General features: G+C 38.2%; 2 protein-coding genes across 7 annotated transcripts in view; one reads left to right on the forward strand and one right to left on the reverse strand.

Moving 5' to 3' along the window:
• On the reverse strand, positions 1 to 7845 carry LOC143285092 (uncharacterized). The gene is made up of 2 exons (XM_076592301.1): positions 7764 to 7845; positions 1 to 4155 (listed from the first exon to the last, which is right to left on the reverse strand). Exon 2 carries the CDS (start codon positions 4087 to 4089, stop codon positions 2662 to 2664), a length of 1428 nt encoding a protein of 475 aa, XP_076448416.1. The 5' UTR covers positions 4090 to 4155; positions 7764 to 7845; the 3' UTR covers positions 1 to 2661.
• A 102-nt stretch (positions 7846 to 7947) lies between these two features.
• Positions 7948 to 26059, forward strand: part of LOC143284656 (E3 ubiquitin-protein ligase HUWE1-like) — a 108045-nt gene continuing 89933 nt past the window's right edge. For all 6 annotated transcript variants that reach the window (XM_076591557.1, XM_076591562.1, XM_076591560.1 and 3 more), the window contains exons 1-7: positions 7948 to 8054; positions 14043 to 14103; positions 14738 to 14836; positions 15357 to 15476; positions 15875 to 16035; positions 21200 to 21278; positions 22074 to 22136. In XM_076591557.1, coding sequence (XP_076447672.1) covers positions 14059 to 14103; positions 14738 to 14836; positions 15357 to 15476; positions 15875 to 16035; positions 21200 to 21278; positions 22074 to 22136 — 567 coding nt within the window. In that variant the 5' untranslated portion in view covers positions 7948 to 8054; positions 14043 to 14058. The remainder of the gene's footprint in view (positions 8055 to 14042; positions 14104 to 14737; positions 14837 to 15356; positions 15477 to 15874; positions 16036 to 21199; positions 21279 to 22073; positions 22137 to 26059) is intronic.

A 26059-nucleotide genomic window follows, 5' to 3' on the forward strand; every position in this document is an offset into this window, starting at 1 on the left:
CATTCACTGATAAGTAATAAGTGTGCAAAGCTTGGTACGTCAGATCAACTAAAGACTGTCAGTATCAATACATAATATGCACACTAAAGACCACTGAATGCACACTGTCATACTCATAGTGTCAATAACCATGAATCATATCATTTTTTACCAGTCAAACACAATAAGACAAAGCCTGTGTGAACATGAATGCAAACACACCCTGTCACAGTGTCAGTCATATCATCGTGAATAACATTATTTTCCGTAACATCCAAGAGAAATTGTTAAAAATGTGTTTTTCATGCATGACCTGGCTGTTCCTGATATGAAAATCAAATACAATTCAACCTGTGCATTCTATATTCACACACTTGTCATGAATATGGCATGTTAGAATGTGCTGACAAGAATGTTTTGAGTTAATTGACTTTGAGCTTGACAAGCAATCTTTTTTTAATCTTCCTGTCACAAATTTCTTGGTTTGCTGCTGTTCACAATAAGAACAGCTAATAGGTTTTACTTTATTTCCACCCAAGAAATCTGTATCAAGATTTTCCCTCATACAGTCACAGATATGGGCAACTGCAGATCTCAACAGATAAATGCTTGACCATGGTAACTACAACACAGTGAAAGTTAAATTCAAGAAAATTTAAAATTAAACATCAGTTTTAGCTTTGACTCACATGTATCAGAAAAGGAACAATGGTTGAACTGTGTTTTCAACTCAAGGGTTGAAGAAAACATACATGTACAAAGGGGGGGAAAAAAAGTTAAAGTAAACAATACATGAAAATGATGAATACATCATAATGAAAAAAACAACAAAAAACCCCCAACAACAACAAACACCAACAACAAAAACAAACAAACAGACAAAAAAAACAAAACAAAAAAACAACAACAACAAAAAAACATACTGCAAATCAGCCAAACCATTTTGGACAAGTCAATCAGGAATTGTGGTAGAGTGGTGGGGAAAAAAAACACTCTGAAATTTCAGATTTGTGGAAAATATGCTAGGAAATGCTGTTTAACATTATTCAATATCATTTAATTTCTTTTAAAATTTATTTCTTTTACATTTTAATGAAAAGCTTCAACAATCATTTTTTAAAAGCCAAAACAGGTAAAGATAATCATTCTCTAAATAGACCACATGAACAAATTTATTTTTAGTTGAGGTCACTACCTAGACAGATAGGTAAATGAAGCATGAGGTGTCTAAGTTCTTGATTATGAACTTTAAGACAAAATAAGTTAAATGAAAGTTCATTTCAATCTTCACAACTGTTAAATTCCAATTGTCACAATTATATATCTGAAAAAAAAAGAAGAAAAAAAAAGAAAGAAATGCCACTTTTTCTATTAAAAGTAGCACACACACTTTTCTACACAAACTCAAATCCAAAAAGCCTTGAACAAAACATTTTGCTGCAAACAGTGAAACACACTCAGCAGAACACCAAGACAGTAAGTACACCGATGGGGGCAAGACTTGCACTGTACCCACCAGTGACTGTCCACAACAGGTCTTTTGGCAGGGGAGACACAATGTGCAGGATTACAAGCGTCTCTATATATTCACATATTTAAAGCTGCTGCTCTTTAAGTAGTACTTTTCAGTCCAACATCACAAGTTTATGGCATGGCATTCAACACCCACGTTTCAAACACCTATTGAAAGTCAGTGTTTCCTGTTGAACAGAACCAGTACTTTCTGGCTTTCAATGTCAACCATTCCTCTATATAGTCTTTCCTTTCCGCTGTGAACTTCCCCAGCTCTGCAGACCAACAAAGCAGAGGGAGGGGAAACACTGTATTGCACATGATCATCACAAACGGGGTTATCCAATTCACCACAGCTCATGTTCACACTTGTGTTATGCTGATACAACATATTCTGTGTAGCCACAAGTCCTCTTGCTCCAAGAACAATGTTCAGCTGCAGAATGTGGTGAACAATCAAGTGCATTTCATCTCCGCACTACCTCACTTTCAAATGCCACCCATTAGTCACTAATTACTGTAAGCCAAAATATCATAAAAATGAAAACAATAATTATTATATTAATATTAGAATAGTGCGGAACTTATTAGATATGAATGTTCATGTCTTTCACTGACTTAGCTCATGATTTTCATTAAAAAAAAGAAGAGAAAAATGTCTTTTATTAGAGATCAAAGAGAAATTAAAGCAAAGTCCTGTCTTTTTTTCTTTCTTTTTTTCTTTCTGGGTATTGATTGGTAGACAGGGTGTTCTACATTTAAAAGACACTCTTAGAAAAACCCAATCAGAACTAAACACATTAATAACAACAATGGGTATTTAACTGCCTGTGTCTAGAACAATATCTTACAATCATATTTTCTTTGTTTCATGTGATATATATACTAAAAGCTTTTTTTTCTAAATGGGTTTTTGCACATGTTAAGAACTTAAAACTTAGTTACAATCAGACCGTTTTATAACAACTGGATTAATGTAGCAGCATGATGTCAAACTTCCAAACTACTTAATGAATTTTCAAAATCTAAACACACAGGGTTTTGCTGCCTATCCTGCGAAGCGTGAGAACACAGACACATGGGTAACAACTCTGATCCAAGGAATACAATGGTGTACCAACTTTGTGGTGTCCCATGGAGGGAAAATGAATGCTAGAGCCTGTGCCCAGGTCAGGATTGGGGGTGCTTGGTCTGCATGTGCCAGTCCATGGAGGTCTTCTGGATGGTGCTGTAGGAACACTGTGAGCACTTGTAGGGCATGTAGCCTGTGTGCAAACACATGTGGCTGTCCCGATTGTATGAATCCCTGAACTCACGGTTACAGTTCTCAACAGGGCATTTGAAGATTTTTGTTTTGGCACTGGGTTTGCCAGAAACGGCACTGGACTTGCCAGAAAAAGCACTAGATTTGCCAGAAAGTGGCGAAGTATTGATGAGAACCTGTGCAAGAGACGAGTTGGAGACATCAGGCACAGATTTACTGCGGTTCACTGTCCTTGGCGTTTTGCGCTTGTGCACATAACGTATGTGATCTGTCAGGCGAGATTTCAGCTTGAATGCTCCCTTGCAGCCAGGAAAGTTGCACACAAATGGTCTTTCATCACTATGCGTTGCAAGGTGCCTCTTGAGAGCATACTTGGACACATAACCCTTCTCACACTGTCCACAGAAGAATTTCACCAGTCCATTCTTTCTTCCACTTATGACAGATTGTATGTCATTCTTCTCGCTGCCAGGGGAACTGTGTGGAGAGCTGGATTCCACATCTATCGTTTCATTTGCAGAATCGCTCTGGACATCACCATTCTCCTCATGCACTTGTAGGTCTGGAGAAGCAGGAACTGATGCATCTTCATCACGCTGAATCTCATAGCTGGACTTTGACTTTTTAATGGTCAATGTCAGACGTGGGTTGGAAGCAGCTTCACTTGCAGTAAATTTGCGTTTCAGATTTTTGGGCTCTGGTGCTCCATTCTCTGGGAGTGTTGAAGTGGAGACAGGTGGAGCCTGTGGAGGGGAGTGGTTAGCACCATTGGTGTAGCAAGGGAAAGGGGGGGTCACCACACCATTGATTGGAGTCAGCATGGCAGTCTTCACATAGTCTGGTGCCACTGTGTCCGTCTTCACAATCATAGTTTTATCTCCAGTGTTTGCCTTTTGAATTTTGACATCAGCACTTTCATACCCATCACCATTATCAGTAACATTGTCTTCATTACTGACTTGAAACAAATCATCAATGAGATCATCATCTGCATCCTCCTCTCCACTTTCGTTGTCATTGTGGAACTTCTGCATGTGATCCATGAGATGTGTCTCGCTGAGAAAGTTGCACTGGCAATAGTGACAGGACAAGCTTTCAGCACCACATGAGGAGAAGGAAATACGCATACTAACATTGTTGCTGGTGTGAAGCTGCAGTCCATTGCCGACGCCATTGTTTTGAGGCAGTGCATAACTCTGGTCATCCTCGCACTCCAGCAGCAGGTCAATGTTGGATGGGTTGTGCATCTTCTCACTCATGTTCTTCTGGTAGATGCGGGATGAGATGTGGGGATCATCCAGGACCAGAGCCATTGGAAATGCCTTCAAACTCATGACTTATGCGTCTGAGTGCTGGGCTATTCAATTAGAAATGCCCAAGTTGCAAAAAATCTTGCTCAACTGCACACAAATAAAAACACACCAAAGAAACTGTGATTAGAGCAGGCACAATTAGTTTTGACATAACCTTTAATTATTGTTTAAACATCTTAACAGACTGCATGTATTACAAACATGATTAACACAGTACAATTCAAGAACAAAGTAAAAACTGACATGTTGAAGTCCCAAATCATATGGCTTTCATGCCCTGCTCTCATGGTGACCTCAGTTTGACACCCCTCAACTTCTGTGCTTGAAGTGAGTCCTGTGATGAGAGACTGTCACTGGATGGATGTGGTGGCTGTGTACACTCTGGGGGTGATGCTCGTTCAGTGTGGATCTGTGACTGAGCCATTATTGTTATCAGTAGGGGGGTTAGCACGAGGTGTTTTTAGTACGTTAAATCAGAACAGGCACTACTGAACACCGTTGAAGTGACTCAGAAGCAGGGCAGGGTCTCCTCTGGTGTGTGGCCTCCTGGCAACTTAAACACTGATAGTTCCCTGTAGACTGCCGACACTGGGAGTGTGACTGTGACGGATGAACCAGGCTGTGGCAGTGTATGGGGGACTCCGAATGAATGGAATGGGAGAAATGCCACTGAAAGTGAAATGGCGCAGATGTTGGAGCAGCACCATCAAACTTTTCCCTCCTTTTTTTTTTTTTTGCTAAATGATTTTGGTCTTAATCTTTGACATCTCTTGGTATTTACAACAAGTACCAGATCATCGTAAAAAGAGACAATGGAACTAATGGAAAGGTTTTGTTCACACAGTAATCCCACCAACTTTGGTTCAAATATCACTTAGTCTTACAAACAAAATGCTGACATCAAAGTTTACTTCAATTAGTTCAAACAAACACACGCACACAGACATACAGACACATGAAACTGGGTGACAACATATCAATTCTATGAGTTTTCAGTTTCATGCTCCTGTATTGTGGTGATCTCAGTTTATAGTTCCCTTCCACTTTCATGTCTGTGTTCAGATACAGTGTGAAATACTGACCAAACTCTGAAAATCAGCACTTGTATGTGCTGTGTTGCTGGCTATATATCTCAGCAAGTTAAGTCCCTGAAATCTGTTCATGGTACTATTGCAGAGGCCTTGTTGAACTTTTCTGTTTTATGTCTCAGTCTCATAACTAGTCTTGAAGGAATAACCCTGTATAGGTCAAAGTATGATGACAAGTTAAAATGAAAAATCATTATACTGCTTAATGCATTAAAAACAACAACAACAACAACAAACATGTTCACATGGCATGAGAGCTTTAGGAAGTCTACATTTTGGAAGACAGTCTTTGCCTTCAAGCTCGAACAGGCCCAAACCAAATTGTGATTGCCTGCATGGTAGCCTCTGCAGGTTTCACAAGTATGATGCAGAAATGAAGTTTTTGATAAAAACTGATGTCACCAGTCATTCATGGCCAAAATAGACTCTGTCTCTATTTGGGCAATCACCAGTTCTAGAATAGAACGAGACAGAGTGGACTGCAGCTTTAGTCTCAGAATACAGATTGGAAGTGGAACAACTCTTCTCCTTTAGATATCAGCTCATATTTAGAGCGCAGTACTGTGACAATGTACATAAGTAGCTAGCTTCTAGTCTTCCACATTTTCAAGGACAGTTTTCTTGATGTGCTTTCTTGGCATATTCACACTGGCACCGAAGTCTATTTGAAAAACGATGGTCTTGTTCATTTTGTTGTTGATGAGTTCAACCTTTATGATTTTCCCTTTTTTTCCCCAGCATAAAGCAGAATTTCATCCTTGGATTCAGAATCAGATTTAAGCAACTTTGGAAAGATCAACTGTATTGAAAACATACAAAGGCATAACTATAAAAAACAACAACAACAAAAACAAAAACAACAACTACACTATCACAACAAAATCCACCTGAATGCACCTTTAAAAAAAAATTGTTTATGTAGAAAACTCCACCTTCAACCAAATGAACCAAGCACTGATAATGGGATTGAACCTAGGACCTTTAAACAGAAAGTGCAATGCTTCAAAACCATTCTGCTACTGTGCCTGTAAGAAGAGAACACATGAGGAAAACTGCTCCTCTACTGTCTACATCATATTTCAAAGATCCAACAACATGACTGACACCTGTCTAGAACCATATTACTGTCTGCGAACAATTCCTGTCAAGAACAATTGACCTGGAACACAGCAGCAAGCCATGACTGCACGCAACCTGATAATTCCAAAGGCAACTTCTGCTCAAGTCAGCCCACTGAAAAGCGAACTGAAACCAAGAAGCCTTTGAAATAATTTGACTGACTCTGTTTATCACTGAATAATAATCAGAATAAATAATAAACTGAGAACTTATTATAAAACAACAATAAAACTTTTGTACTCCTTTTCTTTAATAAAAAAAAACAAACAAGAAAAAACAAACAAACAAACATTATTGGGTTATGATGATGCAAAAGCTGTCTAAACTAGAGTCTCTGATGAATATTGTAAAGGGACAAAATTCTGTCCGACTTCCTGCAACAATAACCTCATTAACCTGTTCTGAGACTTAATGAGTTGATCATCATTTGTTCTTTTATAAGTATTAATTAATCTTACTTTTGGGAGCTGGATTATTTACAGGCTTATTTCTTGTATTTCTTGATTTGGGAGCATACATACATCATTACATGTGTACATCTTTCTCTCTTTCTGAAAATATATATCATACATCACATACTAAAATAACTACTTAAAGTTAAATCTATCAAATTAATCTTTGAAACTGATCTTATCTGGTTAAGTACAACAGATTTCACAATCAAACACACACAGCTCTGCAGGCAAATGCTCAACTTCAATCCATTCCATGCACTTCAGTTTGCATGTATGAAGTAATGAACAAGAGAGAATTCATACACTTCATGAAAAACAGAAAAATAACTCAACTCCATTCTATGTATTTCTCTGCACCTCTTACAAATTGATGGGAAGCACTCAACAGGATTTCCAAGAATGCTTTTACTGCTAAAGGGAACTGGGGCATTGAATGTGATGCTGCAAATGCTTTATAGTATTATACTGTCAACATTTAGCTTGTTCCTTTCTCACTGAACATTGATTATAACACTTCTACTAGGTTCATGATCAGTTAAGGTTGTGAATATATTTGCATGAACACTTGCATTAGTGATATCAATAGCACAATATCAAAATACATAGGTAATATATAAAAACAATATCAATCTGACGATCTCAGAAACCATTCGGGAAACTTGAATACCCAGGCGAGTCAGACTAGTAAGCAGTATGTGGTGAGGGAACGTTTTTTTCCTTCAACAAGTAAATAAATGTAATACCCAATAACAAAACTCAAATACATTTATTTGTTGTGTATTGTTTTCAATATTAAAACAGTTGAATTAGTTCTTTTATCTTATCATGCATGCAGTGTGGCTATCATTCTAAACTTTCATAAATTTTAGAAACAGCCAATGGTTGTTTAGTTCCTGCGTACAGAAAAAACTTGTCTTCCCCTTATCTTTCGGCGCACGTGGTGGAAGTTTTGATGAAACAACAAAACAACATGCTACCAGACTGCTTCTTTGATGAAAATAAACATTGTGTTAGATATTTATTCAGGAAATACCTGAAATATATCTTGCAAAAGGTCTGAATTTCCTGTCGACAAGGAAGGTTCTCGTGTGACTAGTCCTCCATCTTGATTTGCGAGGCAGCATGCACCGGAAAAAGTGAGTCGATCCGCAGGAAGTCGATAGTTGTTTGCCCTTGGACGTCTTCTCTCCATCCGGGCCTTTTCTCACATCATTTGGAAACATGGCAGCCGTCTGGAGGTACTACTCCAAATCGACGATATCTGCTGCAGTATAGATCTACGCATTATTTGGAATGAAGTTCATTTGATACTTTCAATAGTGAGGTAATAATTCACAAGAAATCATAGCCTACTGTGCATACTGTGAAATCAACTTCAGTCGACCACAGTGTATATTTAGTTGAAAGAAAAAAACGGAGTTTGCCATGATGTCAACTCCCGATTTCGTCGATTCATTTCGGGCAGAATATGAGAATGAATTCAGAGTTGTGAATACGGTTTTTCGTGGTTATAATTTTTTTTTAAAGTTGAGTGATGTGTGCTTTGTGAGAGCATTGTCAGTTGTAAAAAAAAATTTTTTTTTTAATGACAAATGATTTAAAACACGTGACTTTTTTGAGTGCAGACACCTGTCGCGCTGACACACACAAACACATTGAAACAGTCTCATTCGAACGAACAGAGAGAATAAAGAACAGCGCCATTGGACGTGTTGTTTGTATTCAGTGTACTTAGTACCAAATTCATATTACTAAATTGTTTAATATAGACATAGATCTTTTAAGTAAAACAAAACAAATAAGGGTGGTTATAAATAATTTCATGTAGATTTCCACTGATAGTGATACTAGATTTCAGAGTTCAATGATTATGTTATGAAAAAATGCCAGGACCAGGTTTATTTTTGTAATGTTTATATATAAAACTGGTCAAGTATAAGAACCTATATTTTGTTTTCAAGAATATGGATTGCAATGATTGGAAATAGTAGTGATTGTAGGGAAAGGCAAAGTCACATGAACAACATGAAATACTGTGCAAATAATTTTCAAGACAATAAACCTTGAATACAGCCTATTTGGAAAACAACAACAAAAAAACAAAACAAACAAACAAAAAAAAAAAACCCTGCTTATTTACGCATACTTACCTTGACCCACTCTGGATGACAAATAAACCATTGATGAAAAATTGAAAGGGTTGTCCTGTCACCAAGGCAGATATTGCTCGAGATTCTGAACAGATAATAGAGCACTTGCCAAACAAAGGAATAAAGGTTTGAAATATGTTGACTTCATTATGTGTGCTTTGAAGGTTCATATTGTACATCAAGAAAAACTTGAAATTTTAGATGCAAGTGTTCCAGTATATTCTTAACTCTCAAAGTCAAATTCATATTTGCATGCACTTGTGCGCGCATATACACAGACACACACACACACACACACAAAACAGTTGTCTTTTGAGAATCACACCTGATTGGACAAGTGTTCGATCATCTGACTTGCGGTTCTGTATCTTTTTTTTTCTTTTTTTTTTGCCAGTGCCCAATGTGCAGCACTAAAATAAGAAGGAAAAAAAGAAAAGGTGCTCCTTGTCTTGTTTGCTAGTTGCAACTGAGGCCACAAAAAAGGACTTGCAGTTTTATATTGCATTAAGCTTTGATAGGCAAAACGAAAAGAAACCTATTACACAATAAGGAAACAAGTGTTACAAACTGATTTCCATCATTTGATTAAGAACTAGATATTTTCTGGAAGATACCTGACAAACCCGTGAAAAATAAGTACCCCCGCAAAAATAAGAAAAGATGTAAATTTTAAATAATTAAAATCTAATCAGTCCAGGTACTGCATCAGCTAAACCTGTCCATCTCCTAGTACACACACAATTCAGCATTACTAATTTCTGACATAATACATGATTCATTTTGAATTTGTGTAACTAACGGAATAAAATACAAAGTACTAAGCAGCTGCTAAACACATAACTACACATACACCCATAATTTCACTATTTGTCTTTTAAACAAAAATAAGTGAATGATCCTGTACCAGGCATTGTATCATTCAGCAAACAAAAATTTGACCACATTGTCCACCACTCTTACCTGTCTTTTTTAAAGTTGATATTTCTGAACATCAAAACATTGGAGATGATCATAAAACATGCGCAGAAGGAAGCACTTTTGGTTCAGCTAAAGCACATTCTGCTGCTGCTTGCTATCAGATTTGTTGTTGAAAATGGAACTATTGTGATTGTGCTCAGTGGTGGTTGTATTGCTAGTACCCCAAGTGCATCAAATTGAAACTCATACTCATCTTAATCTGCAGTGGTTTTGACAGGCAGTTATTTTCTTTTCATACATGTATTTTTTGTTGTATGTATGTATGTTTTTAACAAGCATCTTGATGCTTGAATTTTTGTGTGTATAACTGGGGACACTACATGTTGATCAGTTCATTTATTTGCAGGAATGCATGGCAGCCTGTCACCTGAAGTTTTGATTGGTCATTGACTGAAAACTGACTCAAGCCTATCCATGAATATATTTTATTCATATAGAAAAGAAAATTGTATTGTCTGTAATTTACTAATCAGTTTATATTTCATAGACTTACCTTTTTTGTTTTTAGAGAAAGAAACACCTACCAATTATTGGAAAAGGCCTAGGCCCTAGTTGATCACTCAGTGAAAAGTCTTTCAAATTTAGGTTGACTGGCCATGTACAAGATCTGTACAGAGGTGGAAAGTTGCATTGAGAAAGGTGGGATGAGGTGACCAAATGAGAACAAACGCTGACAAAGGAGAAATTTCGGGGGGGGGGAGGGGGGGCACAAAAGAGACAGCGTCTCTTGCAAAGTCCTGAGAGCATGTGTGAACAAAGATCATTTTGGGCACTCAGCAAATTAGACTGCTACAAAAGCTGTTCTCAAAGGTAGGATAATTCACTCCCCCGCCATTGCAGTGAAATCTGTGCCCAAGTGGCGACTAATTATCTCCCATCTTAACAAATCTTTTACATTCCTTTTGGAATTGTTATATGGATAGCTTTAGCTTTACCAAGCTTTTCTGACTCTTATTATAGCATGGATACACCATATGTCACTCAGGAATGTGGTCTTTCAAGTGATTTTATTGGCTGGCTGGAACATGTTAGCAACTCATATGTGCCGGCGTACAAATTGGCGATGCCTTGTCCAAGCTGAGTGTGCTCAAAAGTAAACACCTTGTCATAGGATTTAGCCACTGCTCAGTGGAAATTAGAATGAATGTTTGAGGAAGGTGAAGATTAACTGCTATCTGATGATCCTTTAGAAGATGGAAGTGGGGAATATTCGCCTATTCTTCACCCAAAGAGCAGAATAGACGACTTGCAGACAGTATTCAGTGATTTGACAACAGAACATGCTGTGTGTGTCAGACAGGCCCATGAGAGGTAGTAGGGGTGGGGGAGGTATCAGATTTTAGTGTAAGATGGGTGCAACAGCTGAGTGGTCAAAGCATTGGATTTCAGTCTGAGGGTCTTGGTCATGGTGCCTGGTGGGTAAAGAATGGAGATTTTTCCTCTCTCTCAAGTCAACAGATGTGCAGTCCTGCTAGTGTCTGATCCCCCTTCATGCGTTTTCTGCACTCAGACCAAATATGCACATTAAAGATCCGGTAATCTGTGTCAGCGTTTGGTGGGTCATGGAAAGAAAAACATACCTGGCATGGAACCCCCTCAAAAATGGAGTATGACTGCCAACATGGCGGGGATAAAAAAGTGACACATAAAAGCCCATGAGTCGTAGCCCATGAATGTTGAAGAAAAAGAAAAGAAAAATGATTAAACATACGTGCAGAGTGAATCGGGACAAGGTTGAGTGGTAAGACATGGTGAGGGGCAGTTTAATGGGTATGTTGGTGTGCATATTTGCAGATCAGTTCGTTTGACATTTGGCTGATGATTTTGATCCAGACATTTTTCTGTTGGGGATACTTGTGTGTATGATGTTTATTTTTGAAAAATTCTTGTTGATAACGTCTTTAATCATAACAAAACATTTTTTTCCTGTTTATTCATTTTCCTTTCAGAAAATACACTTCTACCTGTCAGTTGAGAAAGTAATCCAGAATATTTTTGTTCCTACACTTACCCGTTTGTTGTGACAATTTCTTGGCAAGTAGGATTCAGTTACTTGCCAAATCCCTTGGCAGGATAAGGGTCAAATATAGCTATCCAAGGAATGTTCATGTGGATATCTTTATTTGTGCATTAAAAAAATTAAAAGCTTTCTAAGAATTGTGTGAAAATCATTAGTGCATTCAGTTTAATTTTAAGCTAAGTAATGTTTTTCAGGGAGCGTTGACAATCACAGTATTATGCCTAATGTATAGTGAATAGCTTGATAAACAAGCAGTGCCTTACCAGTTATGTCTTGACTTTGATTTAAGTTTGATTTAAGTGCTCTGAACTAAGCACCTTGTAATTTGGGTAAGACGATACCAAGGTCCTGTGTGCAGTATTCACTTGGCACACTGAAAAAGAACCCATGATAACAAAGGGTTTTCTGACAAAATTCTTTGTAAGAAATCCACTCTGATAGGTCACACTTTAGAAATGATCACGCATGTGCTCAAGGTCTATGTGTGTCGGGCATCTGGCTTTCTTATGTGGTATAGCGTATGTGGATTAGTCAGAATGTAGACTGGAAAATTAAACTGAGCATCTAGCAATTCAGATCAGACTAGAAATTGAGGTCCTGTGTGCAGAGCACACTTGGCACAATGAAAAAGAACCCAAGGCACCAAATGGGTTGTCTTCAGACAAAATTCAGTAGAATAAGAAGAAATCAACTCTGATAGGTCACAAATACACAAATATATCAAGAAGAAATCAACTCTGATAGGTCACAAATACACAAATATATCATGAATGGACTCGGGGTATTACTAAGCTTGTTGGGCATCTGACTAGCAGGTCAGATGTAGCGTATGTGGATTAGTCTGAATGCAGTGATGCCTCCTTGATAAACAGACACTTTTGAGTCGAAGGGGTTTACCACTTGAACTGCTGCATTCATGGCAATGAATTGCTGCAAAGTCTTCAGCATTTTTTTTGTTTTGTATCTGGTTTAGCTCTTTTTTTGGTTGCAATCCAATGAAAGTAATAACCAGTCACCATCTTAAAATGACACTAACATATATTACATCACACAAAAATTGAACAGTAAAATATTTTATATGTCTGTTGTCAATGCAATATGACCCTCTTTATAGTTTATAATCCAGCTGACCACACAGGACCACATCTGGGCTGAAAACAAAATATTGGTTCTATAGAACCCAAAATAGTACAAACACACACACACACACACACACACACACACACACACACATACATACACACACACACACACATACATACACACACACACACACACACACACACACACACACACACACACACAGGGGGGGATTTGGAGGGGGGATTGGGGGGAGAGAAAAACTGGATAAGAAAATTAGGTACAAATTATGTGCCATTCATGCACATAAACCTAGGACATACCTCTGACGTTGACCATTTTCTCAGTTTTTCAGAAGAGCATTGAAAAACTTAACTTTCAACATAAGTATATATATGATACGGAAAATTATATATTAATACAAAATTGTATATCAGTTGGTGATAGTTTTCATACAAAACCTGAAAAGTGCCAATGAGTACCTCATTCTCAACACAAGGAAAGAGTGCCCAATTATCAAGTGAAGAAAAAGACTGAAAATATTAAAGGCTTTCCAGAAAAAATACTAGTGGATGGACCAGCAAGGTTGAAAATAAGACTGGAATACTTGACTGAAAGTAAAGAAAAAGGTCAGAAACAAGGAGGGTGATAAAAAAAGAGGTTTTTTTTTTCTTTTCACAATTTCCAGAAGGCTGGGATACTATTTGTACTGAGAGTCACTGGCATCCTGATTTGGCAGAAAAAACAACAACCCATAGCTCTCTTAGTTAAAGACATTAAAACTGAAATTTAGTACTCTTCAATTTAATAAGTTAATTGTTGATAACATTGGTGAAGACATACACAAGTTACCTACTGAAGTCTTGGGATTGACTGGCCCATGGGCTTGGTTTTTGGAATATTCTAGACTCGATGAAAAAAAAAAAAGTTTTGGTGATTGTCTTAAAGAAAAAGATTTTAGTTTAAAGGCTTACACATTATCTACAACTAAGAAGCACCTGTATATATTTTTTTATTTAAACTTGGCTATAGAGTTGATAATTGTTTAAAACAATTACATATTTATTATTGTTTTTTGTTTCAGACATCAAACCAGGACAATGAAGATTGACAGATCTAAACTGAAAAAATCCTCTTCGGAGGTTGTAAGTATTGCATTCAACAATTTCAAGAAAACACATCAACCCATTTGATAAGATTTTAAGTAATCAGGTTGTATTTTAACTATGTCCTTTTAATTCAGTTAAAATGACAGTTTTGCTGCCTGTTGTTTCTGTATATAATTATTAGATTTATTTATTTATTGCTGAAGTTGTATTTGAACATTACTTTTTTTTTCTGGTTGATCTTGTGTGGTTTGTCATGTCCAATGTGTAAATGTTTTATTTTGAGAAGGGGGAGAAAATGTGGTGGTGATTGTGACAGTTATAGACAAAGGAGTATTTAGTTTCTTGTATTTGGATGGTAACGTAATGGATATAGGAACAGCTCAGGATAATCTTGGTTACAGTGGTGAGCAGAACAGAGAGGTACAGTTTTCAGATTATTTTTAGTTAAGTATTCTAAGTGCTGTGTCTGCTGGGCAGTCTAGTCATGAAATCAAGCTGGACTTTGTTATTGTATGCAAACAAAAGTAAAAAAAAAAAAAAAAAAAAAAAAAAAGAAAAGTTGTACAAGAAAATATTTATTGAAACAGAACATTTTCTTGTTGGAATTTGAATATACAATGAAAGCAGTATAATTGAATTGGCATGAAATATACAGACTTTATGTACACAGCCCGCGGACTGCAAAACACTGATTGAGAGAATCAAGTCCTGCCCAGAATCTGACCTTTTGCAAGTTCTCAGTGATGTGAAATCTTGGACATACGGAAAGGTAAAGTCAGTATCTGTTATATTGGCAAGGTTAATGGTGTTTTTTGTTTAGTTTTGTTTTTCTATGATATGTTTGAACAAAAATGTGAAGACTTTCTTCTATTTTATTGGAAAAAAAAAAAATACATAGAGAGAGAGAGAGAGATGTGTGTGTGTGTGTATTTATAGATTGGTTAAACTTCTGACCCTTCTGACCCTCTCACCCCCATCATCTCAATACCTGTTCTTTTGTTGTTGGTGTTTTTTTTTTACATTAACTTGGGAAAAATTATTTTGTGAATTTTGTATTCTTGGACACTTGTGCCTCTGTTTTTGTCAGTGTTTAGTTGGTTTAGTTAGGCTGCCTGCATGCTTGGGTAAATCTGGTTATATGTAGAGGTCCACTTGTTCATCATCAGTACCAGCCCATAAATATAGAAGGTGAATGCCATGCCCATTTCTTTTGCCTTTCCTTCTTAATTTGAAGTGCAAGGTATTTGTCCAAACTCTCCTTGATTTATGATGCGGTCATCTCATTTCAGTGTGAGTTATACCACTGGGCGGATGTGCTTGATCAGTTCGATGCAGTGCTGGAGAAGGGCTGTGCTCATCCTACGAACAGCACCTGGACGATGGCCTGTGATCTGCCTGAACATGAGCAAGTTAGTGGATAGATAAGACTTTTGGTTTGGGTTTATCATATTAGCAAGATTGATTATTTTCAGAGCTACAAAGTCACTTCAGTAGAAAATGAAATAAACTGTTTGTTTTTACATTTGAAGGGTATTCTGAGCTGTCCTTGATTGATGTTTTATTTTAGCTGTTACAGTGTTTGCAAATACACAAAAAATGGTTTTCTTATATTCCTTGTTTGAAATTATTTGGAAGTGTCCAGCATGCTTTCATGCACACATTGAATATTAACATGCTGGCACACACTGAATGTGTCTTTCACACTTGCAGATTCTCTTTCTTGCGTACTTCCATTTCTTAGCTTTCTGTATAGAGGCAGTTGATGGCATGGACACCCAAAATAAAACAATGCTTTGTTATTCCACAGCTGAAGCTGCTGCTGCTTGAAGTGGTGCGGTTCACAGCATTGTTGATCGAGCACAGCTTTTCACGCCATCTGTACAGTTCCATGGAGCATCTCATTTCCCTCCTGGCCTCCTGTGACATGCTTGTAGTCCTCGCAGTCCTCAATCTTCTCTACGTCTTCAGGTCAGCATCCACTCTCACCATGTTTTTAGTGTGCATTCTTCCGAAATCGCATGTTTTGTCATGGCTTCTTTATATCATGCACATGGCCTCCTGCCTGACCCGTTCAGCCACAGAGCGCGCTTCTTGCGGTGCGCTGTTTCTCTGTCGCAACTTTGCCTGACTATTGCAGTCTTTTGCCTGTGTGTTCATGCGTTGGATTGCTTGTGGTTCTATAAAAAGTATGCATAATTTTTTTTTGTGGAAAAAAAATAGTGACGATTGTAGCCCCAGGTGTTGTCTTTCGCCTGACAAAAGCTGGTGTCTGCAGCACTTATGTGAGTGACTTAATTAACTGACGATTTAAGGTCTATGTGAGGCAGGTCAAGCCACATGCTACACACTGGCACTGTGCCAGGAAGCTGAGTCATTGCAGTGAGCTGGTGGTGACTTATGTGTATAGTATAATTGTTCTAATTAGCGGCGTCGCAGAAGAAAGTCATGTTTGATATTTAGAAAAATAAAAAGAGTAAAGAAACATATTTGTATTTTGTATTTGTATTTTGTATTTCTTTTTATCACAACAGATTTCTCTGTGTGAAATTCAGGCTGCTCTCCCCAGGGAGAGCGCGTCACTATACTACAGCGCCACCCATTTTTTTGTATTTTTCTTGTGTGCAGTTTTATTTGTTTTTCCAATTGATGTGGATTTTTCTACAAAATTTTGCCAGGAACAACCCTTTTGTTGCCGTGGGTTCTTTTACGTGCGCTAAGTGTGTGCTGCACACGGGACCTCGGTTTATCGTCTCATCCGAATGCAATAGCAGCAGCATTAGGTGTAGTTGTAATTGTGGTGGTAGTGGAAGCAGTAGTCAAAGTAGTAGTACTTTTCATACAGTTTTGATTAGCTCAAGTGTGTGTGTGTGTGTGTGTGTGTGTGTGTGTGTGTTGGAGGTGGTGGTGGTAGTGGAGTGTAAATAAACAGTTTGTTTAATCTCAACATACACATCCTTATGAACTTTTTGTATATGGTATGATGTTCTTGCAGATATAAAAATATTCCAAAATTAAGCTTTTTATTATTATAAGTTACAGTCTAACACATTTCCATATATAACATTTGGAAATAATGTGTAGACGGGTGTTGGGTTGTAACAGTAGGAAGGTGGAATTAGAGCAGATTAAAACAAAGCTTTAAACACAGGTTATAGATCACAAGGAACACAGGTGCTGGGTGGATGAATCATTTATATTTTGAGCAACAGGTGAGTTCAGAAGTCAATATATCTGATGTGCTGAAGTACCGTAAAGTTCGGTCTATTGAGCGCACTGGTATATAAGCTGCACCCTCTAAATTTTGGAAAAAATTGAACTTTATAGATACATAAGCTGCACTGGCTTATAAGCCGCACTTATTTCCGGTACCGGAACACATATTGATACTACAGAAAAGCTGTCAATACTGTAGGTTATGAAATAAACACAAGCGGGAACAACACAAAGAAAAGCAAGCAAAAATACTGCTAGTGCCACAAAAAATAATAAATAAACACAACGAAAATAAGATCCATAATTTAGGGATAGTCACATTTATTCAACGTCATCCTGCTCACTGAATCCATTGAAATCTTCGTCTTCAGTGTCCGAGTTGAAGAGAACCAGCACAGCTTCCTCCGCCATCTTGTCACTGACTTCAGCCTCGCTTTCACTTCATGAACATGAAGGTGGAGGTTACTGCTGGTTCGTCACTTGCACTGTCATCTGCTAGGTCGATCGCCTTCAATTTGAAGGCTGCATCATAGGCATAATGTCACGTTTTCGGCATGATGAGGGTGTACGCTTGAGCAGAGTAGAACTGAAGGCTTTAATGTGTGCGGATTTGATTTATAAAACGTGAACAGTTAGCACACTATCCTGAAGCCCATCCAAAAATTCATGGACAGAAATCATGATTTTGGTGAGTTGAAGGACAGCTAAGAATAGACGAGAACGTGACACTCCTGGGATCGTTAAAATCCTCAAATAAGCCGCATCATTGTATAAGCTGCAGAGGTTGAAGCTGGAGTAAAAAGTTGCGGCTTATAGACCGAACTTTACGGTAGTTGTTAGGATCGTGTATGGTGCTGAGACTGTCAGAGAGCCAGCAGTCAGTGAGTCTTTTCAACACTGTGATATGTCAGTGGAGTAACTACGTAATATCATAAAGTGGCTCCATTTGGTGAGTACAATAATGCATGCATGCATGTATGCATGTGTTGTGTGTGTATGTGTGTGTGTGTGTGTGTGTGTGTAAATGTATGCATGTTACAGGCACTTAATGTCTGTGGCATGCAACATGCACAACATTATTTCTTTATAAAGTAAATGGTATAATAATGGTAATTCCAAATGCATGTTACAAGCATTCCACATACAAAGCATGCTACAAGCAGCTCAAATGTATTTTTTTTTGTGTTCATGTGTGAGTATTACATTCTTCTCTCTCTCTCTCTCTCTCTCTCTCTCTCTCTCTCTCTCTCTCTCCACCTCCGCCCCTTCTCTCTAACTTTTTTTTTCTATTGTTTTGTACAAATGTGCGTTAGTGCTTTGTCATTCATTTTCACTCATGTTTTCCATATTTCAGCATGTCACTTTTTGGAACCTGTTAAAAAGCAATTACACTCACCTCTCCCTCCCATAAAAAAAAACAGGTGGCGAATTTCAGCTTGCACAATGAACAGGAATATATAGTCATGTGTGTTGGGACAGGGGTGGAGTGATATTTAAATATAAAAGGTGTGTGTGTGTGTGCGCACGTGCATGTTAAACAGTGGGAAGGGGATGTATTATTGGGTTTGGTTTGCTGTCATGCTCGTTATCTCTGTGATGTATCACATACTTCACCAAAGTTAATTTGTCTTATCGGGATCATGCATTTATTCTGATTCTGATATATAATCAATGTACTGGTATGTATATAAATGTATGTGTATATAATTATGTATATGTATACATATATGTATTGTTGTTCTTGTGTTTTGCTTTGTGTGTGTGTGTGTGTGTGTGTGTGTGTAGAGATTCCCTCGTGTGAATGCAAATATTCACAGACACACCACACTGGCACCATTGTGTGAGTGTGAGAATTAGTGTGTGGGATGCCACAATTACTGTAGGCGACCATTCCCTCTCTCCTTCCCTTCTCAAGCCCCTTCTCGGCAGGTGGCCTGTGGCCAGGTCAATGGCAACTGGCGTGTTATTTAGCTAGTCCCGTTCTACAGCACGCTAAGCATGGCTTTACTCTGTGCAAGTCGTTTTTCTGTACTGCGGCTGTGGGTTATTCCTTGTGTCTGGAGTTACCAGGGCTTCAGGCTGTTTCGTTACTTAGTTTTTCGTCTTCATATAAGTAAATGCCGCCTACTTGGAACTAAAGTGCAAGGCAAAAACTGCTGTGGCTTGTGTGAGCATGCATCAGTTCTATCTGGTCTCATACAGATGGATAGGGTCTTGTTAGACTGTTTTATTCTTGATGAGCTTTGAGATGCATGTTAGATTGTGAAGAAATAAGTGTCATGATCATTACAAGGCACTATGGAATTAGTAAACAAGAGCATTCTTTAGCTTGCAGTTTTTATTTGGGGATTTTTATCTGGTTTGCACAATTGCTGCAAGTGTTCCAACACTGAATACATTCTGATGGTTTTATATCATTAACCCTGTCAGTGCCAGCCTATTTTATGCGGAGTGATAATTTTTGCCACAGGATGTTTTGGTCATGGAGGGTAATGGATTTTTAAAAATTGTAGCATGAGAACTGCTGAAAGAAAGTGTGATAACATATCCTTTCTGAAAGGAAATTGAACACACTGTCCAGGTACAGCAATTTCATATGAATTTTTGACTCACTTTTGTAAACAAAGTGAGTCTGTGTTATAACGTGGTGTTTGGTTGTCTGTGTTTGTGTCTCTGTGTGTGTCTTTTGTCTGTGTCTGTGTCTGTGTGTCCGTGGTAAACTTTAACATTGCCATTTTCTCTGGAAATACTTTGTCTGCCAATACCAAATTTAGCTTAAACATAGTATGAAAAAAAATCTTCACAGTCATACCAATATTAGTTTTTAAGTCTCCCGAATTCAGCTGTATTTCCAGATCATCCGCGGTTTATTTTGTTGAGACTCATTCTGAAATCCGAAAATTCTGAAAAACCGCTTCCCACTGAGTTGCTAGAATTTGGTGAGAAGACAGATGACCTCGTTTTTCATGTTGACAATTAAAAGGAAACAAATACAGATTCTGGACAGAACACATACAGTGATACTAACTACACTATTGACATGTTTACTGCACACAAATATTCTAAAGCGGACTCTGAATTAACTGGAATGAACACAAAAGAAAAATTGAATCGATTGTTTCTTTCAGCCCATTGTAGACTGGTTCATGCAGATCTAGAGATCTGCCATGTGTTGCGATGTACTTGAAGTGATGGCAGTGTCTCCTTTGCCACCGAAGTAAAAATATAATCGAGATTTACAAGAAGACACATAAAACATATTTTAAACAGTGTTATTACATCCAATTCAGTGACATTTATTTATCATATGATGAAGAAAACTATTGCTTTATATATTAAATTTACGCAGGTGATATCAGATGTGCCGCAGCAGTGGGGATTAGTCAGTTTGCTTCGGAACTGAGCATGCATGGTTCGATCCAGTTCGCATGCCTTTTAAAAAAAAATTCTCCCAAGCTTATTTTATATATCATATTCTGTACAGAACACTTTTTAACGATTTTTTTTAATCTTTTTTTTTTTTTTTTTGTCTTTATGATTCCTTTACTGGATATAGCGTGAAGCACAAGTGAGTCTTGAGACTTGAAGGCTTTGCCTCTTGTATTATTTTGCGATGAAATTTCTATAATGACGCAGATGGAAATTTCTGTACGTGGGGTTTTTTTTTTTGTTTTTTTTTTTTTTACACACTGGCAGATTTGGAGTGGTGAGTCTGGAATACTGTTTTACATTTTTTCTTTGTTGATATCACAAATGTCACATATTTGATGAATAATAGAAACAGAAAAAAAGAAGAAAATAAGGAAGCCTTTGATTAAGTGTGCATGAGAAGCCTTTGATTAAGTGTGCATGATACACTGAACACTTTTTTTTTGTTTTGTTTTGTTTTGTTACAAAATTGATGGTTTGTGTTGTGCAGTAAAAGGTCAAACTTCATTACTCGCATGAACCCAGAAAAACGCCAGGCCTTGATAATTCGCCTCACTCATCTGGCAGAGGTTGGTTCTCTTTCTGACTGTCTCTGTCTCTTTATCTTTGTCTCTCACTCACTCACACACGTGCACACATATCACACCACACTCCACGTTAACACATCCACACAACACAGCCCTCTCTTACCTAATGTGGGTACAGCCACAAAATTCAAATCGGGCTGATTACTTGACATTAGAAAAGAACCAACATGTGTGTGGGTTTTTTTGTGTGTGTGTGTGTATAGGTCAGCAGTTCCATTTATTTGACAGGTTCAATAGCCGAGTGGTTAGAGCATTGGATTTTATATCCCAGGTTCCTAGGTTTGAATCCTAGCTGCATCTGAGTGGTTAGGGGTGGAGATTTTTCTGATATCCCAGGTCAACATAGGCACACCTACCTGTATGTGTACAGAACATCACTCATGTTAACACTCCTGTAATCCTTGTCACTTTTTGGGTGGGTCATGGAAATATGAACATATCTGTATGCTCGCCCTGAAATTGAAGTGTGGCTGCCTACATGGATGTTTAAAAAAAAAAGAAGCCATACACATAAGTTTTCTCATTCTTCTGTATAAGTGAACATGGGAGCAGCAGCCCACAAACGAAATCAAAGAAAAGAGCAGTGGCAGTGGCATCCTCATACATTACATTGACATTTTTGCATATGCAGTATTCCTTGTGTCTTAGTGGTGTAAATTTTGTGTGTATTTTGAATATGTGGGATTGTGGGTTTTTTGTTGTTTGTTTTTTTTGTTAAGATTGTTAAAAAGGAAAGTGCACGATGAGACATGTCTGTTGTCTATTACTGCGTTTCAGAGTTGGGGAGGAAAAGAGAATGGCTTTGGATTGGCAGAGTGCTGTAAAGATTTGCCCACCACAGTGAGTATTAACTTGAATCTTGAAAACAAACTTTGCAGGTCGTATCCTGATTTTATTAAGAGTTACACAATGACAGATTGACGGGTTGCTTGTCAGTGCAAAGCCATTTGTCACACAGCTGTGATGCTGATGTTGATGATTAAAAACTGTTTTCCTTTTGTTTTATTTTACTTTTTACTGCCCCATCATCCGTGCCATTTCAGTGGTATTACTCCTATGGTGCTCATCCTAAGTCCCCCACACACAGCCACACCTGGGTTCATCTGTTAAGTCCCAGCATTAACAGACTATAAGGAACTGTTTATGCTGGTCATCAGGAGGTCAAACACTAGAGGAGACCCTGCACTGCTGAGTTACTTTGATGGTCTTCAGCAGTGCCTGTTCTGATTTAACATACTTGGGACACCACCTACTAAGCCCCCTGCTGATGACAATAATTGCTTAGTCATGGAGCCAGATGGAGTAAGCATCCACAGACCACAGTGGAGACTGGCACCATGTCCCTCTGGTGACAGTCTGCCATGAATCTGCTAACACCAAAGGATTTTACAGGAATCACCCCAAGCATGGAAGTAGAAGAGGGTTGAAACTGAGTGTGAATCGATCAGCGTATTATGCAGGGCATCAAGTACCATGGGCGACTGTGCGAGGGCATAGTGAGGGCCATTGGAGGATCTGTGGATGCCCATGATTTCCGTAGCACCGCAGGATTGAGGCGTGCCCGGTGCGTGAATTGTCTCCACCCTGTCTGGAGTGTAGGAAGCTAGGTGTGCTAGTGCTTCCTGCAGGGAAACCAACTGGTTTTCTTCTGAAGGTGGTTCCTCTGAGTCTGTGTCACCATCAGAAAATGTCTCTTCGGTGGCATAGGGTGATGGCCGTAGTTCTCTCATTTTCTCTGCATAGGCGGATAGTAGTTTGCACAGGACAGGAATGTCAGACCCCTGCCGGAGTCTGCACTAGTTGGATCACGGTAAGTATGTTATTTAAACGTAATTTTAGATAGAAAATTTCCTTTTTTTCAATACTGATAACGAATGAGGATGATGGTGCTGCTGCTGCTGTGGAAGCCCATTTTAGGTATTGGACTACATGAGAAGACTGTACTGTATGCTTCCTTTCTCAACCGTCTTACCCACAGGTCGCTCAGCACTAATCACTCATGAAATCCCATGCCAAGGGGAATAACTTGCGATTTTTGATAGTGGGTAATTATAAACATTGATTAAAAATTCCTTTTCCTTCTTTTGTTGCACATATTTCTTTTTCCTGCATTCTACACATAATAAAGTTGCAAAAGAATTTTTGTTTCCAGGCTTATTTTGCGTTGTATTTACACACAAAAATAATAAAAGTGTTAAATTTGATGGTCAACTTTGAAAAAATTTCTTTTAATTACAGTATGATTTTCTTTGAAATAAGTTTATCTGGTCTGCAATTGCTTCTAACACATCTTCTTTTTATTCTTTTTCTTACTCAATTTGAATTGCAACAATGAACATGCTGATTTTTATGTTCTTTTCATGGGATGATGTGTTTTCCAATGATGGTGGAGACAAAAACAACAGCAAACAAACAAAAACAAACAACAAACCTACCTCACATGTAATTTCTCCATAACGAAAAGAAAGTTATAATCCATTGAAGTAGCAAAATCAGGAAGATCGTGCAGAATGCCAATAAGTATCAGTGCAATCAACGACTTACAGTTTCAGTTCTGACGGTTTGGCGATCGATTCACGATTTCGGAGTTCTGGCGATCGATTGATGATTTTGGAGGTCCGGTGATCGATTCATGTTATCGGAAGTCTGGTGATTGATTCACACTCAAGTACCGACTACACTCTCAATATCGGTAAAACTCAGTCAGTGGATGTCTAGGTCACTTAATACGATCGCCTTTTACCAAAGTCTCACGCAGAAATCATCTTCAGAATAGTCGTTCAGATTACACTACTTCTCTCGACGGTCATCAAACTCACTTTGCAACTTTGAAACTTCAGAACTTTGGTAAAACTTAACCAAATCAGTAATATATTTCATTGAACTAGCACAATCAGGAAGATTGTGCAGAACGCCAATAATATCAGTGAAATCAAGACTAACTCACTGACAGTATCGATTTCGGAGGTCCGGCATTTGATTCATGATTTCCGAGGTCCGGCGATTCATTCACATTCAAGTGACCAACTTCTCTCATTGTCCGCAAAACTCGGTCAGTTGACATTAATGTCACTCAGTCCAATCGAATTTTACAAGATTCTCACGCAAAAATCATTAAAACGGTTCAAAATCATCTTCATAATCGTTGTTCAGATTGTGCAAAAGCTCTCAGCAATCGTCAAACTCGTCTTGCAACTTTAAAAATTCACAACTTTGTCAAAATTCAAGCAAATCGGACTCTGAAGAGCGCAAAATGCATGGCATGAAGTGCTGAAAATGAGGCTGTGAATCTCACGCGAGTTACGTTAATGTAAACAACAATGCCTGCGCCCATAGTAAGCACATGTTTAGCCGGCGGTACTGGGCAGGTTTGGGCACGTTACACTGTAAGCTGCTATTGGGCGAGTGTGGTGTATAATGGTTAATAATAATAATAATAATAGTAATATTTATATAGTGCTGAATCTTGTGCAGAGACAAATCTAAACGCTTTCACACCAGTCATTTACACGCATGCATAACTCTAAAACTGAAGAAACTGAAGACAACGAAGAGGCAGGGGAGGGAGGGAGGGTATCTTGTGAAGAGGTGGGTTTTAAGGCCAGACTTGAAAGAGCTGAGTGCGGAGACCTGATGAAGTGAAAGGAAGTTCATTCCAAATGCAAGGTCCAGAGACAGAGAAAGAATGGCGTCCAACAGTGGAGTGTTTGAATCTGGGTATGCATAAACAGATTGTAGAGAGCGAGATGGACTGTAGAGGTGAAGGCAGCCACAAAGATAGGAAGGGGCAGATTTGTGAATACATTTATAACATAGAGTGCTGATCTTATACTTTATTCTGTATGAGACAGGAGCCTATGGAGATGTTGCAAAATAGAAGTGATGTGTTCAGATCTTATCTTTTCTGAGGACGAGTCGGGCAGCCGAGTTTCGTATGCGCTGACGGGACTGAATGGATGAATCAGGCAAACCAGACAAAAGGGAGTTACAGTAGTCAAGGCGAGAGAGAATGAGAGAAACGACAAGTCTAGATGTTGTGTTGGTGGACAGATATATCCGAATGGAACTGATGCGTCGCAATTGAAAGTAGCAGGATTGACATGTCTGACTGATAAATTTTTGCATGGACAACACCAAGGTTCCTGACTGAGCTGGAAAGAGGGATGGATGAATTGCCAAGTTAATGATATCCCAGCGTTAACCAAGCCTGAGAGATGACACTTTCAGGAGCCGCATCCATGAAGTGGATTATGCATGTATCTGTGGTCATGCTGTTCCCATTTAAGCCGATAGCACACATGACTTTGGGTATGAGCTGGCCATTGGCAGAAAATTACAATCTCTGCTAGGAATTGAACATGCATCCTCCCAGCCATCAGTCTGCGACACTAACCACTTTGCCACATTGGCTGGTCTTTATTCATTTCTTTGCCAGCCATACTGTCTGACATAAAAATTGCTTAATATGTTATGTAGATAAAATAGCTGTGGATACTGCATTCCAAGCCATTTTGATCCTGTATTTATTGACAAGATTCAGCAAACAATTACTTTACATTCTGTCAGATCATGTTCTTTTGTCTCCAGTAGTTATACATTTATTATACTTAGTGGCAAGACATGTTTTCACATATATTTGTATTATTGCATCATTGTTCTTTCACACATTTATGTAATTGCATCTCACACATTTATGTAATTGTATCATTGTTTATTCATTGAAATCCTAATAGTGATAGCTAACTATACTCACATAGCTTTTT

Source organism: Babylonia areolata, chromosome 8, assembly GCF_041734735.1.
Source record: "Babylonia areolata isolate BAREFJ2019XMU chromosome 8, ASM4173473v1, whole genome shotgun sequence".
Taxonomy (NCBI): Eukaryota; Metazoa; Mollusca; class Gastropoda; order Neogastropoda; family Buccinidae; genus Babylonia; species Babylonia areolata.